Consider the following 20964-nt stretch of genomic DNA (forward strand, 5'->3'; position numbering starts at 1 on the left):
TTGTTGAGTGCCTGGGGTTGAGGGCTCTTTTGAGCAAGTGCAAACCTGGTGGTGCCAGGTCCCTCCTTTTCTCCCCCCTCCCGCTGGCTCCGTTAAAAAAAAAAAAAAAAAAAAAGTTTCGTGACCGATGAATGTCCCGGTCCTTCATCCGGCGTGGCGGTTTTTCCCGCCATAAACGCCCATCCCCCGCTCCTCGCCTCCGCCATCTTGGCCGGCCACGCGGCTCGGACGGCTTCTTCTTGGGCCGCCCTTGAGGTTGGAGACATTAATGCCATGAACGCCCTTAATTTGGGCGACGGCACCAAAGCGGCTAAAGTTAAGCGCCGCTCTTCCCGCGCGGCTCCTTCACGGAGTGTCACGCCGGACGCCATTTTGGATGCGCAGCATGTCTCTCCCCCGCTCTTGCGAGCGCCGGTTGAGGGTGCGTCTAGGGCTGTTGCCCAGGCTGCGGAAGTGCACAGTCTGGGGGGTTTCTCCCCCGAGTTTGTTTTGCTGCTGCATCAGGCCTTCCTTATGCAAAACGCTGCCCCTGCTCCCTCGTCTGGTAAAGAGGTTGAGGTTCCCAGAGGTAAACGCCCTCGGGTGGATTCCCAGGCCTTGGAGGACTTTGTCTCCTCCGATGTAGATGAGGGCAGCGTATCTGAGTTCTCCCAACGGTCCTTTGCGGATTCCTTGGAGGAGACGGATCCCCGCTTGGATGGAGCGGATGACCCCTCTGCAGCGCGGCTCTTTAGCTCAGAGGATTTGCCCAACCTGTTAGTGCAGGCCATGGGCATTTTGCAGATTTCCTCTCCGGAGGACGTCTCTCCCTCAGCCCCTGTTGGCTCCACCATTATGCTGGGGACGAAGCGCCCGCCTAGAACCTTCCACGTGCATGATGCCATGCACACCTTAATTTCGGCTCAATGGGATGTCCCGGAAGCGAGCCTTAAAGTGGCTAGGGCTATGTCCCGCCTCTATCCTTTGCCTGAAAGTGAACGTGAGGCCTATCTGTGGCCTACCATGGATTCTTTAATCACTGCGGTGACTAAGAAGACGGCGTTGCCGGTGGAAGGTGGCACGGCCCTAAAGGACGCCCAAGACAGAAGATTGGAGGCGGCCTTAAGGTCGTCCTTTGAGGCAGCTGCTTTAAGTTTGCAGGCCTCAGTTTGCGGCTCCTATGTGGCCAGGGCGTGCCTGACTATGGTGCAGCGGGCTTCCCCCTCGGATCATTCCTTGAGGGCTGATTGGCCGGCCCTGGAATCGGGCTTAGCCTATTTGGCAGACTTGCTGTATGATGTCTTGAGTGCCTCAGCTAAAGGCATGGCTCAGACAGTCTCTGCGCGGCGGTGGCTTTGGCTGAAGCATTGGTCTGCTGACCACGCCTCTAAATCCCGCCTGGCTAGATTGCCTTTTAAAGGCAAGCTGCTCTTTGGGGTCGAGCTGGACAAAATCGTGACCGATCTCGGCACGTCTAAGGGCAAGAAGTTACCAGAGGTCAGGGCTCGGGCTAGTACTCGCCCCGGTACCTCCAGAGGACAGTTTCAGGAAGCCCGTCGGTACCGCCCGGGCAGGTTGGGCTCTTCTGCCTCCTCTTCCTTCAAGAGGAACTTCTCCCCCAAGCAGCATTCCTTTCGCAGAGACCGCCGTCCCGGAGGTGCTCCCTCCGGTCCTCCCCCAGGGTCTCGTACCCAATGACGGGGCTTTGGTCCACGCCCCAGTGCAGATTGGAGGACGGCTGTCCTCGTTTCTGGGCGAGTGGACCACTATAACTTCAGACGCTTGGGTGCTGGAAGTCATCAGAGACGGCTACAAGCTAGAGTTCTGCCGACCCTTAAGAGACGGGTTCGTTCTCTCTCCCTGCAAGTCTCCGGTCAAAGCTGTGGCAGTGCAGCAGACCTTGGACAATCTGATCCGCCTGGGTGCGGTCGTTCCGGTGCCAGAAAATCAGCTTGGCAAGGGACGTTACTCCATTTACTTTGTGATACCAAAGAAAGGAGGTTCTGTACGGCCTATCCTCGACCTCAAAGGAGTCAATCGGGCCTTGAAAGTTCGGCACTTTCGCATGGAGACTCTCCGCTCTGTTATAGCGGCAGTGAAGGCAGGGGAGTACCTGGCATCCTTGGACATCAAGGAAGCGTACTTGCATATTCCCATCTGGCCTCCTCATCAACGCTTCCTGCGTTTTGCAGTACTGGGCCGACACTTCCAGTTCAGAGCCCTCCCGTTCGGGTTGGCTACTGCTCCGCGGACCTTCTCCAAAGTAATGGTGGTCATCGCGGCCTTCCTGAGGAAGGAAGGAGTACAAGTCCATCCTTATCTGGACGACTGGTTGATCTGAGCCCCCTCTTATGCAGAGTGCGGCAAAGCTGTGAACCGGGTGGTTGCTCTTTTGAGCTCCCTGGGGTGGATCATCAACTGGGAGAAAAGCCAGCTGCGCCAAACTCAGTCCCTGGAGTGTCTGGGAGTTCGATTCGACACCCAAGTGGGCAGAGTGTTCCTGCCAGACAATCGGATTGTCAAGCTTCAGGCTCAGGTGGACCAGTTCCTAGTAGCCTCTCCTCTTCGGGCTTGGGACTATGTGCAGCTGTTGGGCTCTATGACGGCCACGATGGAAGTAGTGCCCTGGGCCAGGGCTCATATGAGACCACTACAACACTCTCTGCTGCAGCGCTGGACTCCGATGTCGGAGGATTATGCTGTGCGCCTTCCCTTGGACCCAGCAGTGCGCAGGGCGCTGAGCTGGTGGACGCAGACAGACAAGTTGTCTGCAGGAATGCCTCTGGTGACCCCGGAGTGGATTGTCGTCACGACGGACGCCTCTTTGTCGGGCTGGGGAGCCCACTGCTTGGGAAGGACAGCGCAGGGGCTCTGGTCTCCTGCAGAGGCAAAGTGGTCTATCAACCTCCTGGAACTCAGAGCCATTCGGTTGGCGCTTTTGGAGTTCATCCCGGTACTGGCGTTGAAGCCAGTACGGGTACTGTCGGACAATGCCACGGCTGTGGCCTATGTCAACCGCCAGGGAGGTACCAAGAGCGCCCCTCTAGCCAAGGAGGCCATGAATCTATGCCAGTGGGCGGAAGCGAACCTGGAACAGCTGTCAGCGGCCCACATTGCCGGAGTCATGAATGTCAAGGCGGACTTTCTCAGTCGCCATACCTTGGAGCCCGGAGAGTGGCAGCTATCTGCTCAGGCGTTCTTGGGCATCACGAAGCGCTGGGGCCAGCCGAGCCTAGATCTGATGGCGTCATCGGCCAATTGCCAAGTGCCGCGTTTTTTCAGCAGAGGACGGGACCCTCGATCCCTGGGAGTAGATGCTCTTCTCCAACAGTGGCCGGCACAAGAGCTTCTCTATGTGTTCCCGCCCTGGCCCATGTTGGGCAGGGTGCTAGACCGGGTGGCAAAGCATCCGGGCCGGATAATTCTGGTGGGTCCAGACTGGCCCAGACGTCCCTGGTATGCGGACTTGATCAGGCTCTCAGTGGACGAACCTCTACGACTGCCAGTGGAGCAGGGCCTGTTACATCAGGGTCCCGTGGTAATGGAGGATCCCTCCCCCTTTGGTCTTACGGCCTGGCTATTGAGCGGCAGAGTCTGAGGAAGAAGGGCTTCTCAGACAAGGTCATCGCCACTCTGCTGAGAGCGAGGAAGCGCTCTACTTCTACTGCTTACGCCAGGGTTTGGCGTACCTTTGCAGCTTGGTGTGAAGCAGGTTCACTTTCTCCATTTACTGCTCCAATTTCTTCAGTGCTGGCGTTCCTGCAAGAAGGTCTGGAGAAAGGCCTGTCGCTCAGTTCCCTGAAAGTCCAGGTAGCGGCCCTGGCTTGCTTCAGGGGCTGCCTGAAGGGTGCTTCCCTGGCTTCGCAGCCAGATGTGGTGCGTTTCCTCAAGGGAGTTAATCACCTGCGCCCTCCTCTGCACTCAGTGGTGCCTGCGTGGAATCTCAACCTGGTGCTAAGAGCCTTGCAAAAGCCGCCTTTTGAACCCTTGTCGAGGGCATCTCTGAAAGACCTGACGTTGAAAGCAGTCTTTTTGGTGGCTATCACTTCAGCCAGAAGAGTTTCCGAGCTCCAGGCACTCTCTTGTCGAGAGCCTTTTCTGCAGTTCACTGAGGCAGGAGTGACTATTCGCACAGTGCCTTCCTTCCTACCCAAGATTGTTTCTCGCTTCCATGTGAGTCAGCAGCTCTGTCTCCCTTCCTTTCGTAGGGAGGACTACCCAGAAGAGTATTCTGCTCTCAAATATCTGGATGTGAGACGGGTCATCATCAGATACTTGGAAGTGACCAATGATTTCCGGAAATCGAATCATCCGTTTGTCCTGTTTGCAGGTCCTCGTAAGGGTCTGCAGGCTGCTAAGCCTACAGTGGCAAGATGGGTCAAGGAAGCCATTGCAGCGGCTTATGTGGCCGCGGGGAAGATGCCGCCTATTCAGTTGAAGGCCCACTCCACTAGAGCTCAGGCGGCCTCGATGGCAGAGGCCGGGTCCGTCTCCTTGGAAGAGATTTGCAAGGCGGCATCTTGGGCGTCGGCCCATACCTTCTCCAGACATTACCGCTTGACTGTGGCTGCTCGGGCGGAGGCCCGGTTTGGAGCTTCAGTGTTGCGATCAGGGATTGCTATGTCCCGCCCTGGGTGAGTACTGCTTCGGTACATACCACCAGTCTATGGATTGATCAGCATGATGAAATGGAAGGTAAAATTAGGTTTCATACCTGATAATTTTCTTTCCATTAATCATAGCTGATCAATCCATAGCCCCTCCCAGATATCTGTACTCTTTATATTCTGGTTGCATTTCAGATTCAAGTTTAGTCTTCAGTTACTTCAGGAAGACTTCGTGTTCAAGTTTTTTCAGTTGGATTCTTCAAGAGTTGAGACGAGTTTGTGTTACAGTGAGCTGTTGCATTCCTCTCCCCTCCGTTTTACGGGGCTGGATTGAGACTTAAATTCTGCCGGCACTCCCTCCCACTTCGTGCGGCTGTAGGGCAGCTTTGTACCCCTCCCGCTTCGGCGGTGTTAGGGTCAGTCAGCTCCTCCCGCGGTTGCAGGATAAGCCAGATCCCCCCGCATCGGCGGGTGTGGTGTCCCTCCCCCGCTCCGCGGGGATGAGCTGGACGGATTCCCCTCCCCCATTTGTGTGGGGATGAGCTGGGTTAATTCCCCTCCCCCGTTTCGGTGGTGGTGAGCTGGGCAGAGTGTCCCTTTGTGGGTGTAATTCTCTAAGTGCTGAGTCCTGCGGATGGAGCTTTGATATCGACATACTGAGGAGTTTCCGGCAGCACATGACCACATATAGGGAGGCAAAAGTTTGCTCTCTATCTCCACCTGCTGGTAGATGGACACAACCCACCAGTCTATGGATTGATCAGCTATGATTAATGGAAAGAAAATTATCAGGTATGAAACCTAATTTTACCTTTCAACACTGTAACATTAAAGGGCATTTAATCAAAGAACAGCTGCAGAATAACTAGTCAACAACCCCGCAGTGAGATTTTTCACATACTGCACTTATTTACTTTATTCCATGCACAAAAAAATACATTATTTTATGCACATATAAAATACAAGAGAGCATACACATTTTTAAAAAATGGGAACAATTTATGGGACTGATCAAACTAGATGAAGAATGATGCAGAGTATCATTTCAACACAACGCATCCATCAATTGCCCAAAACTAACACGTGTATAGAAAAACAGTTGTGCCTTCATTTCATTCTTCTGTTCTAAAGAGGATTTAAAACCAATTTTTCCCTAAGGATGTGATTTTATATTAAGAAAGCTGCAGAAATGTGTTTTGTTGTTCTTGTTTTTTTTAATTGGTCCTGGCGGTTTCCTCTTCCACCTTTGGAAGACCAGTTCCAGCTGACTTACCCCACTTTCCCCATTATATAAGAACTTTACGTTCCATTTAATCCTGCCACCATAACAGTTTTGCAATATGGCTGTTTGATGACGCTCCCTCCCTCTCCCAAGGGCTGTTTACACTGTCTTTTCAGCATCCCTGCTAGGTTTGGGAATCAACCCCAGGTTGCTTGTATGGAAAAAAGTGTGAGCAAAATCCAAATAAATAAAAAATAAAAATAATGCATCCCTGACCACCCCCCCCCCCCCCCCCAAAAAAAAAAGAAAATAGCTCTTTTGTAAAATTTACAAATGTCAAAATATTCCTTGGATTCCTAAACACATACAGATAAAGCAAAACAATAATCCATGCTACTCATCAATATCTGACACATTACAAGGATCTAAATCTGTTATAAGATTTGGCCTCTCTCTTTTTTTGGTTACCATGTTTACATGTTATATTTTATTTCAATAAAAATAGCATGTACTATTTCACTGTGACCATTTTAGAGCAGAAATCAGCTCCTTCATTGCACATCCTCTGCAAATCTCATGATATGGAGAGCAGTTTTGCTTTCCACGATACATGCTAACAGTTTCAAATTATTTGATATCCTGTCAAAAGTTACAACACCCTAGACATCCATGGCAAATCCAAGTTACACTTGACTAACACTCATGTAGGAAAATATCAACACAAACTTAAGACAACACATTCGCATTACCAAGGGTCCATATACTATTTCTTCCACATTGAAACTTACCACCCACAGGTCAGAAAAAGCACTGTTTAAAAGAGAGTCTACCACCTCTCATGACTATATATCCTCCTGACCACTTCTTTGGAGAATCCTATGGGACAGCCAGCAGCTTGTGATAAAAGGAAGTTGCATCAGGCCTCAGTCAAAGTGCTGTGCATGCAGAACTGAAAGTCCAGCAAAAGTCCCCGAGGAAAAGGAAGCATCAAACTACAGGCAGTTTCATCCCAACTGAAGCCATCAGCTCAGACCACCCAACAACTTGATTTCATGCAGGCTTAACCTGTAACCAAGTTAATACCATACAATTCACATGTTCACACTAGCAAACGTTTTAATCAAGCTTCAATAAGTATATTGTAAAAAAACAAAGTATATCATCAATTTCTAATCCCATGTGATGACTGATTACAGGTAATCACAGAATATTTGGACTTTTATGGTCTCTTGTGATGTTATTCATCTGCGATTGTCCACCACTCAGAAGGCACCCAATAGGTTGTATAGCAAATAAGGAATAAATTTGGAAACTTGGAACTAATACCTCCTAAACATGTGTCATAACACAGGACATAGCAGAAAATGGTCCACAGTGTTGTATAGTAACTAAATAAATGTAACTAAATTGTAAATAAATTGAGCCTGCAAAAAGGTGGGATAATGTGGGGTACAAATGCAATAAATAAATAAATAAATAATAATAACTAGTTACTGTACTTAAGTAAACATTTTCTTTTACTTGTAAAGTTGTATGGGATAACATTTGTTACTTTTACTGAAGTAATAATTTCACCACTTTTTACTATTTTTACTCAGTTACATCTGATGCTCGCAGTTAAAAATAACAGCAGAAGGGAGATGTAAATGATGATTCCTCAGTAAACCAAATGAAACAGCAAAACTGGGAACAGGATTTTGCTATTGCAAACCTTGTCATTCAAACAGTGGATCATCTCATCTTAAATTTTGCTGTTCAGCGAATATAACCTATAAACATTGAAATTGCCTGTGTTTATTTAACTATTTACTGACATCTAGCCAAACAGAACAGTAATGAGTTGGGTCACTTTAAAGTGGAGATGAAGCTGAAGCTGATAGCAATTCTTGGCGAACAGACATATGTCTCTACCACAACAAACTGCTCATCACCCAATGGGAAATTTTACATTGGGGTAAACTGTCCACTGGATTGATAAGAATCATTAGGGAGGAAGTCTTCTTTTCTGGTCTTAAGACTGAAGAGTTCATACACATTTGACATTCTTGCATCAATTCTCTAAACATATTCGAACAGTTTGCCATCAGATGAAAAATCACTAGAACCACAACAATGATTCCAACTTTGTGAAAGCCTTCTTTGTAATTGGACAGCATAACAATGATAATGATGATGATGATAAAGATGAAGATGCAGGAGATGAATTAGACCAGTGTTTCCCCAAGTGCAGTCCTGGAGTACCCCTTGCAAGTTAGGTTTTCAGGATATCCACAATGAATATGCATGAACTTGATTTGCATATATTGTCTCCATTATATGCAAATCTCATGCATATTTATTGTTGAACTTTTTAGCTGTGCTTGATTAATGACTCACAAGCACACAAGTGACATTTAAAAAAAATTTGTTTTACTAAAAGCAAAGTGGATTGAATTGTACAGCAATAAAGCTGTTGGGATAAAAACATTAACAGTAGTTGCATTCATTGTAGTTGCGGCACTTATTTTTTACTCAAAAAATATTATTAGGCAATAACTTTTTAACTTTCACTTAAGTACATTTTTAATGAGTTTTTCACTGTACTTTTTACAGTTACCCAAGTAAAAGTCAAAATAAATGTATGTTTTAATACTTAAGTACTTTGACCAACACTGATGGTCCACCCCACTGAGATTTGTGCAGGGCCAGCAGCAAAGTACTAGATGCCCTTGGTAAACCTTCAGCCTTCTACTCCACTCCAATTATTTTCCAGTCCTCAACAATTATGACCAATCCAAAACTGTCCCCTCAAAATGATCCTATAAAAATGCAAAACTGGACATCATAATGCATAATTCTGAGAATCTTAATGGCACTTATGGCAGGATTAATTGTAATCTCTTAATTGTTCTTTTCAAGGATTATATATTTTGTATTTTAACTGCCTTTCACATTATTCTGGAAATAATCTGTGTAATTGGTTTTTACTGTATTTATATTCTGTAACCTACTTTGAACTTAGGTTACAGGACGACTAGAAACGATCATATAAAATTAAATAATTTTAAAAATAGTAAACTAAATAATGGGGGCAATATAAATACTGCACCAAAGAGCCCTGTTTACTAAGCCATGTTGTAGGTGTGCTATCACTTTTACCACACCTAAAAACGATAGCGCCCTTAATATAATCCATCTTAATTTACTGCTGACAGTTTGTGCTACAATAAGACAGATTATATTTAGTGTGCTACTTTTGTGTAGTATTTATATTTTTTGGCAAAGATACTTAGATCCAGCAAGACATTTGGTATTGACTCCTGAGGCAGGCCTTATGGCCGAAACACAGCTTGGGTTTGAGTCATTGATACCTATAACGAGTCATTGACATCTACAATAAATTGCTACATTTGCTTTGGGACCTTGTCACCTTTGCTGTTTGTATTTTTGTGTGTACGCAAAGGTCAGTACTTCTTTTGTTTTATTTTACCAGTCTATCTGGCCCATTATATGGCCTGAAGCCAGTGGGCAGAGCTTGCTGCCCTATCAATTTCATTGTTTGGGGTGTATCAAGAGAATGTCAGCTGTATGGGGACAATTAAAACCTCCCTGGGTAGAGTGGGTGGAGACCAGCTTCATGCCATCTCCTGTTAACACATCTCCTTGGTGCCAGGAAAGCATGAGCAGATGCCTGAACTACCGCTGGGTACCTAAGGAAGTAGTGCATTTTGGCACAAGGGAAGCGCTTGTTAGTGCTTACCGCAACTTAATAAAAAAGAACCTCAAAATAGCATTTCATAGTGCTCACCCCAAGTTAGGATACTGCCATTCATAAATACTTGCTCAGATGAAAATTAAACAAGCAAAATTGAAAAGAAATTACAACAACTAAAAATAGAAAACAGGAAACAATCTTCAACCTTCTCCTGGAGGAACATCTAGCTGAGTAAATCAAGATTACCACAATGAATATGCATGAAAGAGATTTTGCATATATTGGAAACCCACTGTATGCAAATCTGTCTCATTCATATTCATTGTGGTAACCTTGAAAACAACTCATGAGGTGCGTCTCTAGGAGATGGTTGAGAAGCACTTGTTTCATGTGACCACCAACTCTATACTGAAACAGTTTTCAGGGTTGGCCCCCACCACAGACAACGTTTTCACACATGGCCCTGCTTTTCAGCCCTTACTGACTTATGCAAATGAGGCCCTGCAAGGAGTCTCTGCACATGGCCCCACATCCCCTGACAGCGATCAAGAGCTTGTCAGATGACAGAACAGCTATGCCAGTGTCTAAATGTCCTATGCACTGGATAGTCCCAGCTTCCTTCAAATCTCCCCATTATCATCGGTGGAGTAAATAAATCATTCCAATATACATAACAGACTATACAGCACTTCCACAACCTAAAAACAGCTCAGAATGAGAAAAACATTTGAGAAAAACACTCACCACAATACAAAAAGAGAAATTAGCCCATGAAATACTACCGTCATGAGGTAGTCAGAGATCATTATAATAACCCCAGATGGCCTATATATTCATTTGGACATTTATTATACCATCATATTGCTAAGACCCCATGGCGGTTTACAATAAAATGTGAGTGACATAAAAAAAGTAAACAAGAGACCTTACAACAAGACAACTAAATACATAAGAAGGAAAGCATTGTAGTTAAACACACTTTTGTTACAAGGCGGGGAAATAGAAGACCAAGTCAAAATTCTTGGTAGGCATTAAAAAGACTGGGCTCAGGAAGTATATGAAGAGAAGGTCTGAACAAAAATCCAGGTCTTTAAAGCTACCTTAAAAACTTAAAGGATTATAACTAGAGATTATTACATGGTAAATTCCATAAAACAGCTAAATGCTGTATTGTGAGAGGAATAGAATCTCAGTTTGGAAACAGAAGGGAACACCAACAAATTGGCATTATTATAAGATCCCATGAGAAGATAAGGAATCAATGAGAAAACCAAGTAAACCAGAACAGAGCACGAGAATTAGAATTTGGAATTGAATCCTGTAACAAATGGGGGAGCCAGTGTTGCTAGATCTCATGTTCCAGCAAGTTTTACAAAAAGGTTCTACAGTAATGATTTTTCTCTTTTTTTGTAAGGTCTGGGTCCACAAAAGGTTACAGTACAGGTTGTACAATACAATAGCTCTGGTGAAGCCTAAGCAGTCACAAACAGTTTTGTCAATGCAAGGGGGAAGTAGAAGCCAATGTGCTGACCTGGGCTTTTGCTGTGTTCATTGTTTTCCAGAACAGGAGAATAATAAAGCAGTTGAGGCTCTCTCTTTTTTTTTTCATGCAGGAAACTACCCTCCTTAACATATGCATACACCATTCCCATGGGTCTGCTTCTAAGTAAAGAGGAACCCTCATCACTGATTAACCATTTTTCGACATCACTATAATAGGATCCAACATTACTGCACCACATCAGCAGAGAGACAATTTCAGAGAAACCAAGTGGACCATTCATTTGAATTGTAGTTTTACATTCCTTCTTACAAACTTAGCCCAAATGAATCAATGAAGTGCTGAAGAAATTAGACAATTTCTATTTTAATTCATTTCAAGATTAAACCAACTAAACATTTCATTTTAAAAAGCAAAAGTTAAAAAATAATTTAAAAATTCCAGAAGTTTGTCTAGTTTTTGAGTAGAGATGTGTGGTAGCCGTGTTAGTCCACTCTTAAAGGTTATCAATAGAAATCAAACAAAAATAAAACATGGAAAAGAAAATAAGATGATACCTTTTTTATTGGACATAACTTAATACATTTCTTGATTAGCTTTCGAAGGTTGCCCTTCTTCCTCAGATCGGAAATAAGCAAATGTGGTAGCAGATAGTATATATGAGAAACATCAAAGCATTACTTTGACAGTCTGACAGAGTGGGAGTTTTTGATAAAGTTTTTGATAAAGGATGTTAAAAATAAACATGCCTAACTGCCAATCAAACTATTAGGCATCTAAAAGATCCTGATTTTTATACTTAAAATACTTAAAAACAAAACAAAAATACAAGAAATGGATGTTAAACAAAAACCCTTTGAAATTTTGATACATGGCTTTTCAAACCTAATCTTCAAATTTTTATTTTAAATTTTAATCACCCCTGATGTAGAATACAGTACAGAATGACATGGGGACCCACAGTAACTGCGGGGATGAGGACTAAACTTTGTCCCCGTGTCATTTTCTACTTTGAAGCCTGTTAATGAACTGGACTGTTATTTATGTTGGCCACAACTAGCAAACTTTGCATGTGGGATCCTGTACATCCTGCTACCAGCACATCTTCTACTGCAGGAAGAACTGTGGAAGACAGGAGAACTAGACTGAATCCTGAGATTGTTGATTTCTTATTCATCCACAGATTAAAAAATCATAACAGTGCTTCATAGGGCATATTTCTCCCCTCTAGGGCATACAGAACGAGTTGTATTTTGTACCCCTGTACATTTTAACAGGGTGGATTAGGATTCCTTGGGGTAGTAGAAATCAGCTATTGTTGGGGTTGGAAGGGTAGAGGCTGGTGGTGAGGAGGGTTATTATAGCTGCTCGCTGTTATTATTGTTTTCTAACTTTAATAAAAAGATTTAAATATAAAATCATAATTGTTCGAGGCTTCTGCAGATGAGGACAGATCCCGCAGGGATGGGGACAGAGTCAAACTCTGTCCCCGTGTCATTCTCTAGAATACAGTACCCAAACACCCTAATGTCCACCATTTTGTTTAACATTAAACATTGCAAAATCCCACAGAAGACATGAGTTTCAAATGCTGGCTGAAAAATTCAGGATAAAAATAATGATACACAGCTAAAAAGTTCAACAACTGCCCTGGCATAAATGGATTGTTCAGTCTGATAAAAAAAAAAAAAACAAGTTCCTTCAATTCAGACCAGGTTGCAATATTACTGATGTCTTCTGTCTGGGTCTGCAGGTTATGATCAGGGGAATCTTTGAAACACTTCTAAATAGCAAAGAATACTTTATCATTATCATTAATAGAAATAGTATGATCTAATCCAGTGTTTCCCAAGTCCGGTCCTGGAGTACCCCTTGCCAGTTAGGTATACAGGATATCCACAATGAATATCCATGAACTTGATTTGCATATACACCTCCATTATATGCAAATATCATCCATATTCACTGTGGATATCCTGAAAACCTGACTGGCAAGGGGTACTCCAGGACTGGACTTGGGAAATACTGAATTAGACCATACTATTTCTAATGCAGATAATGACAATGATAAAGTATTCTTTGCTATTGTTAACTTGAATGCATTCTCTGACGACGAACATCTCCATTATATTTTTTTATGTGAACCTTGATAAAGATAGACGTCAACTCTCCTCTACCACAAAATCTTATGTTTCCCAGTTACCAGCATGGGTCAAAGTTTGTTTCAAGCTGGTGGCCAAGACATACTACTATAGGGGCAGAGATGAAGGCCACTTTGATGGTAGAAATGTTAAATAACGAATGTCCTTTAAACAAACAAGGGAACCAGTTCAACTATGTAACATTATGGGGGGGGGGGGGGGGGGGTCTGTTTACTAAAGTAATTCAAGGGTGCTCAATGTCGGTCCTTGATGGCTGCAACCCAGTAGGGTCCTAAGGGTTTCCCCAATGAATATACATGAGATCTATTTGCATACAATGGAGGTAGTACATGCAAATAGATCTCATGCATATTCATTGCAGAGATCCTGAAGACCCAAGTGGGTTGCGGCCCTTGAGGGCCGACATTGAGCACCCCTGTGCTAAAGCATGTACCATAACAGGGGTTCTCAACAGAGTCCTCAAGACACACCTAACCAGTTAGGTTTTCATGATATTTCTAATATGAAGGAGAAATCTGTATGCACCACTGCCTCTATTTTATGCAGACCTCTCATATACACAGTAATTGCAGGTATCCTGAAAACTTGACTGGCTGGGTATATCCCAAGGACTGGGTTGAGAACTCCTGCCCCATAGGTAAAATGGTATCTTGCAACAATCACTACCCCCCCCCCCCCCCAACAAAAAAAAAAACTCCCATAAAGCAGACAAGCATCCCTCACTCTTCCCCTCCACAACATTCCAGGGAACGGGAGTGGTTCCCTGGTGGTGCATTTGCTCTTATTTGGCAAATTGACCCATAGAAATAGTACTGTGAGAATATTACTAGGGGTCACAGCCACCATTTTTAACCTGCTGCCAGAGATGACAGGAGCATCTGAGGATTACTGCTGCCCTTAGATCCTAAATAAGGGAGGGGGTGAGAAAAGTTAACTGCCTCATTTTGTGAGAGTCCTTTATGATGTGACTGAGGTGGGGGAGGTAGTGATCAGGTGCGCTTTGAACTGGCAACCCTGAGGTTGTACAGTAATTCCCCTACACACTAGCTGTCAGGGCTGGCCATGTTCCATCTCAGCACTGGGATTCTGTACCACACTGGCTGGTTTTAGGTATGGTAATTGCTAGCACAGGTCTGTGTTAACCTGCTTAGCACAGTTTAATAAATATGCCCCTAGGTATGGAAATACTTGCTACAGTTATTTACAATGCATGCACCACGGAGCTGCAGAAATTTTAAAGTATCCCATGGAATAAGAGTGCCTGAACCCAAAACTCCCACATTTGAAACACAAAAATATCTAAACAGTATTGTCATTTATGCTGCTTTAAAGTTCCTGGATTTTAATAATTTAATTTTGAATAGCATGCGCGCGCACACATCCCAGTTAGCAGACAGTAAATAAACAAAAAGGTATGATGCTAAAATTACAAATACTAAAATTAAACAAAAAAAAGGCTTTTCAATTTTATTCTGAAATAAATGTTTACAGAGTAAACGTATGTGAGAGCAATATATTTGACAGTGTTAGTTTAAAATGTATATAAAATTTGACAAGCCCAAATCTTCCAAGGCTATACACCTCGAGTCCTTATCCTACATACACTGGTCTCAACACAAATCATAACTCCAGAAGGAAACTCTCTTTGGGACAATGCAAATTTTACTGGGAGCATTAGCAGGAAATTTGAGAGATTGAAAGCATACCAACAGGCAAAATCAGAGAAAAACCCTACTTTATTTTTAGACTGAGATCGTACTCCGCATGCCCTGGCTTAGGAGCGAGCTTCATTCTCGTCACTGTCATCTGGAGAAATTACCCGAACACAAGTCACCCATTCACAGAAACCCCATCCTAGATACACACATTCACTGGACTAGATAACACAGATAAAATCTAGATTATTATAAGTACATAAGTAATGCCATACTTGGAAAAGACCAAGGGTCCATCGAGCCCAGCATCTAGTCCACGACAGCGGCCAATCCAGGCCAAGGGCACCTGGCAAGCTTCCCAAACGTACAAACATTCTATACATGTTATTCCTGGGATTTTGGATTTTTCCAAGTCCGTTTAGTAGTGGTTTATGGACTTGTCCTTTAGGAAACCGTCCAACCCCTTTTTAAACTCTGCTAAGCTAACCGCCTTCACCACATTTTCCGGCAATGAATTCCAGAGTTTAATTACACGTTGGGTGAAGAAACATTTTCTCCGATTTGTTTTAAATTTACTACACTGTAGTTTAATCGCATGCCCCCTAGTCCTAGTATTTTTGGAAAGCGTGAACAGACGCTTCACATCCACCTGTTCCACTCCACTCATTATTTTATATACCTCTATCATGTCTCCCCTCAGCCGTCTCTTCTCCAAGCTGAATAGCCCTAGCCTCCTTAGTCTTTCTTCATAGGGAAGTCGTCCCATCCCCGCTATCATTTTAGTCGCCCTTCGCTGCATACTGAAGCCTGTATCTAAGTATGAACACATAAAATGCTGGAAACTTGTAGGAATATTACAAGATCCAAGTGCAATTCAAAAAGACATGCCTAGACTCTAATACATCCAAGTTTGTTGACAAGTACACTTGCATTTAGAATAATTAATAATCTACCCTGATTTATACATATATATATTTTTTTTTTTACTCAAAAATATTTTGCACTGATTTAATACATACTCCAATTTCACAATTAAAAAAAAAAGTGATAGGGACCTTTAAATATGCTGCTTTCCAATTTAAGTATGCATCAAAGCATACTTCTTCAAACAATCTTATCCTGCTGAACCCTCATAGTCAACACATCGCGATACCTGAACTCCACAACACTGAACAAGGTCCTTACCTTTCCTAGCCTAATCTGTCACATGTCATAACCTAAGCTGTTAGCCACATTGAACGGACTATTAGTTTAGAAAATGTGGGGTACAAATGCTGAAATAAATAAAAATAATAAAATGTATATATTACATCTATATAAATATATCTGTATATGGATATCCATATAGATAGATAGCTTGTTCCATTTTGATGAATAGAACCTTATTTTTTTCAATATTTTCTGTATCTGTATCACTGTTACAGACAATACCTGAGATCCAGAGGTTTCACTAACTTACTCCACAAGTTTAGTTGTTTTCAAGCAGATCTAAGTGCTATCTAAAATACACAAGACAGCTGACTTTTCATTAAGGCTATATCTAAATTGAGGAGTGGGTTCCTTAATTTTATTTGGATTCTACATGGTCATCTCATCATATAGTTAAAGCTCCAGAACTCTTTGCCAGAGCAAGTGCTAAAAAGCAGTTAATGTAGCAAGGTTTAAAAAAAAAAAAAAAAAAAGGTTTTTGACAAATTCCTGAAGAAATAGCCCATAGAATGTTAAGGTAGATTCAGGGAAAGCCACTGCTTATCCTTGGGATTACGTAGCAGGGAATCGTGCCACTTTTGGGGAATTTTCCAGGTACTTGTAACCTGGACTGGCCACTGCTAGAAACAAGATACTGGGCTAGATGAACCCTTGGTCTGACCCTGTAGATTAATTTATGTTATCTCATCTTTTCTTACAATGATGGGAGGCACAAGAGGAGGTGTGCAGCAGTTCAAATCAAGCATCTCTCAATCAACAGCCTCTACCATTTTTGCCCTCAACAGATGAAAAATGTCAATTTCCTCCTCCATTCCCAAATCCGTTTTAGAAAAAGTGTATAGTTTTTTTGTACAGATGGATAACTGTGTTGACAAGATAAGCATGAAATTAATTTGCACGTCACAGAAATTCAAGTTGTTACATCTGCTTCCAACAGATGGAGAAACCCCAAGTTTAATAAGCAGCTTAAAACTCAAAATCTCTAGAGTTTAAGGGATGAAGGGGTGGGGGGGGGGAGAGGACAGATCTCCATCTCACTAAAACAGAGCTGCCACCAAATCCTACACAAAGTCTGAACCAATAGGTTTATGTTAGTTTTGTACATTCAAATAACAATGTTTTTAATAATTGGTTTTCCTTTCATAGTTTTTAGGATATATAGGAATTTTTTTTTAAGGAATGCTTCATTAGAATAATTTATATTGTAGGGAAGCATGCTGATCTGTCTTTTTTCAGGGAGTTAGTTGTCTTTCAAATAGTTTTTCTACCTACAAGAAATCTGAAATGCATGCACGGAGCTGCAGAAGGTAGCTGTAGGAGGTATGTTTCTGAAATCTATGGAAGATAAAAATAGATCACTCAGGGGCCCTTTTACTAAGTCGCTTAGGTACGTACGCACGTCCTATGCATGTCATTTTTGAACTACTGCCTGGCTACCACGTGGCCCGGGCGGTAATTTCATTTTTTATGCGCATCTGCTACACACACCGGGGAAATGTTTCCAGCATGCAGCACTAATGGGTGGTAATCGGCATTGTATGCGCGCTGATTACCACCTGGTTAACACGTGAGACCGTACCGCTAAGTCAATGAGTGACGGTAAGGTCTCAGGCCCAAATGGAAGCACGCCAATTTTCATTTTGCCCCACGTCCATTATCTGCCCCGCAAAAAAGGCCTTTTTTTGCAGGTGTACTGAAAAATGGACCTGAACGCATCCAATACACATCTGTCTACACCAGCACAGGCCATTTTTCAGCGCACCTTAGTAAAAGGACCCCTCAATAGCATTTCATCACTCCACTACCTTTCCTGGAAAGTTCAGGACCTTACCTCTAAGCCAATGAGTGACGACGGTAAGGTCTCAGGCCCAAATGGAAGCACACCAATTTTCATTTTGCCGCACGTCCATTTTCGGCCCCCAAAAAAGGCCATTTTTTGCAGGTGTACTGAAAAATGGACCTGTGCGCGTCCAATACACGTCTACAGCAGCACAGGCCATTTTTCAGCGCACCTTAGTAAAAGGACCCCTCAATAGCATTTCATCACTCCATTACCTTTCCTGGAAAGTTCAGGATGCACCACATTACCCAAAACACATACAGATGTATAAAACTCTCAACGAGTCTTTTACATTGTACTTACAAGACAAGAAGACGACACATGTTAACCAATTAAGTTGTGTCCTAATTTGAAGAGATACAAAACATTCATCATTAAATCCTATGGAAATAGAAAGCCATAAAAAGCCAGTATAAAAGCCAAGTAATCAATTAAAACCCTCCAAATGTATGACAGTGTAAGTTAAATCGCCTGGGTTCCTTTTTTTCCCTTGTAAAGGGGGGGGAGGGGAGGGGGTCACAACCCTTCTGAGGCACGCGCAAAAATAAGCTATGTCCAATCCACACTCAAACCTTCAGTTTTATTAGCAGCAGATTTGCTCTGAAGGATAGGTTATACGCTGAAGTTACAAGATCTCACCTAGATACATTACCAGATTCTGAAGCACATAAAAACATGTAGCGCGCGTTTCAAATCTTCATCAAATAAAATCGCAAAAAAAAAAAAAAAGGTTACCGACAAAAGATGGTCTTAAGATACACTCCAACCTCTCATACACAGATCTGTAGGGAAACAACTGAAATGATGAAGACGTGATCTGCAGCAACACAGAGACAAGTTCCATGGGGTTCAATTCACACACCAAAAAGCCAACTCCTCCAGTATCATGAGGAGAAAGCGAAGTTCGTGGGGGATTTATGTACCAGATGCGCCTCCGCTCCTTTTCAGTTCATGCTAGCTACAACACTGAAAAGCAAATGAGGAGAAAAGCGGAGAGCAGGCTAAACAGCATCCCCGGCATCTGGAACTAAATCCAAGCGCTCAAAAATACCTACACAACTATTTCTTCTACTTATTAGAAATATAAAAGGCACCAACTGGGCCCAAGAGCCAGATACGCAGCACCCCCCCCCCCCCCCCCCCGCACCGACCCCGTGTGGGATCGCTTTGAATCGCCGAAATAAACGTGCGATCCGAGGGAAAGGCTGCAGCTGCTGTAAAGAAAGGACGCCAAAGCCCCTGCAACAACACTTGAGAAAGGAAAAGGCTCTTGGCAACCTCCCCGCCACTAACATCGCGGAAAATGCAGCTACAAAACAACAACTTTAACAACTTTCATGTGCTCAAACAAACAACAACAAAACCACCCGAAAACACACACACTCAACTGGACGAACCACAGGTGCGTCGCATGGCGCAAAGTTAGGAGGAAGCGCCGCCAGCGCCAGCGAATCACTCGCTTTCAGAAAAAAAGTGGGCAGCTAACGGGAATAAAGCGCAGGAGCCGGCGAAATCCTGCGCGGAGGGGGGGTAACAACCAAGCAGAAACTTGTAAGAACTGAGCCGCGGCCCCTCACCTCGATTTCGAAGTCCGGGAGGTGGAAAGCGGTCCGGAACAAGGAGCAGAAGTGAGCGATGGCGGGCACTTCCCACCAGGAGCGGATTTCTTGCAGGGAGACGACACATTCCTGGGACATTTTTTTTCCACCGTGGTCAGCAGCACGCCGCGCTCGCCATACACATGGGACCCTTCTCCCTCCACCACCACCCCCCAGCCTCCCACCCTCGCCCCACTCTGGGGCTCTGAGGTGGGGAGAAGCGGTGGAGGTGCTCCCGGCTGAAGGGCGCTGCTTTAGTCCCCTTTCCCTTCGGTGGCGCCGGCACAGAGGTTTATCTAGGGGCAGCGGTGCACTGGGAGCTCGCGGCCGTCGCGCGGACCCATCCTCTCATCACCCCTTCTCCAGCACAATGTAGCAACTCTCTCTCACTCACGCGCTCTTGCTCATTCTCTCTCTCTCTAGCGCCGCTGGGGGAAACAGATGGGAGCAGTGGGGGGAGGAAAGAAAGAGGGGGGGGCGCACCACCGCGCAGCTCATGAGGAGGGGAGGGGTTGTGACTCTCACCAACACAAACAAGCAACTCCTCTTTCATCCCCCACCCAAAATAAACCCAACTCCGCCCCACCCTTGGGGCTGACCTGGCTCCCGAGAATTTCATAGCCCCAGCTGTCGTCTGAGTCTCGAGGAAGGCATGGCAAACAGATTAGAAAAAATAAAAAAAAACTCCTCTTTCCGCTTGTCCAGGTGTGCTGGAAGAGTTGGTGTAGGACAGAGGGGTCTACCCTGAGGTCTCTGTGGTAGAGTCCATTTAAAGGGAACAAGCTCCCGAGAGCTGGAAGGGGCGGGGGGCTGGGTTTTCATGTGCTGCTGCCCTTGAAGCGCATCCGTGGCCTGGAGGTCAGCGGGGATCGTCCTTCAGCTCACACACAAGCTCTAGGTCCTCTTGTGAGGGGGAAGGGAGTTCTCAGCTGCTGGCCACACTTTTTTTTTTTTCTTTTTCCAGACCCTTCAGCTCCTTGTTTTCTGAACTGTGAGTGACTACAGAGCACAACTTTACGTTGTCCTGTGCGAGGGATCTCTCGCTTCTTCGGACGAAAGCGCCGGCAGAGTGGTAGTCATTTCTGATTGCAACACTACAGTAAAGAGGCATATTTCCCTGTGTGATGAAATCTTCAAAACCTATGCGCTCACTGAGTTAGACACCTGTGGATTCACCTCTTTATAATCGTGCTCCAAAGACCTCAGTCTGATTGCAGATTTTAGACCTGTGTTTTCTTCTCCCTCTCAGTACTGTATTGATAAAAACTGAATTCAAATGTTTTAAAATACCCTTCCAGTTTTCTTTTTCTGTGATAAAAAGCCTCCGGGTCTCTATTTCATTTTGTTGCGTTCAGATCAGTTTCAGCATCTTACCACGCATCTAATATATTTATGTAAAACACTTTTCTTTCAAGTTGTCTTGGAGACTCTGTAACCAGGCTTCCCAAACCAGTCCTGAGGACCCCACGACAAACTGGCATGTCAGAATTTCCACAA

General features: G+C 44.2%; 1 protein-coding gene across 1 annotated transcript in view; it reads right to left on the reverse strand.

Moving 5' to 3' along the window:
- LOC115478017 (cat eye syndrome critical region protein 2-like) overlaps positions 1-19566 on the reverse strand; it is a 321056-nt gene extending 301490 nt beyond the window's left edge. The window contains exon 1 of the mRNA XM_030215212.1: positions 19447-19566. Within this exon, the coding sequence (XP_030071072.1) occupies positions 19447-19566 (120 nt within the window). The remainder of the gene's footprint in view (positions 1-19446) is intronic.
- Between the last annotated feature and the right edge of the window lie 1398 nt (positions 19567-20964).

This window comes from Microcaecilia unicolor, chromosome 9, assembly GCF_901765095.1.
Source record: "Microcaecilia unicolor chromosome 9, aMicUni1.1, whole genome shotgun sequence".
Classification (NCBI taxonomy): domain Eukaryota; kingdom Metazoa; phylum Chordata; class Amphibia; order Gymnophiona; family Siphonopidae; genus Microcaecilia; species Microcaecilia unicolor.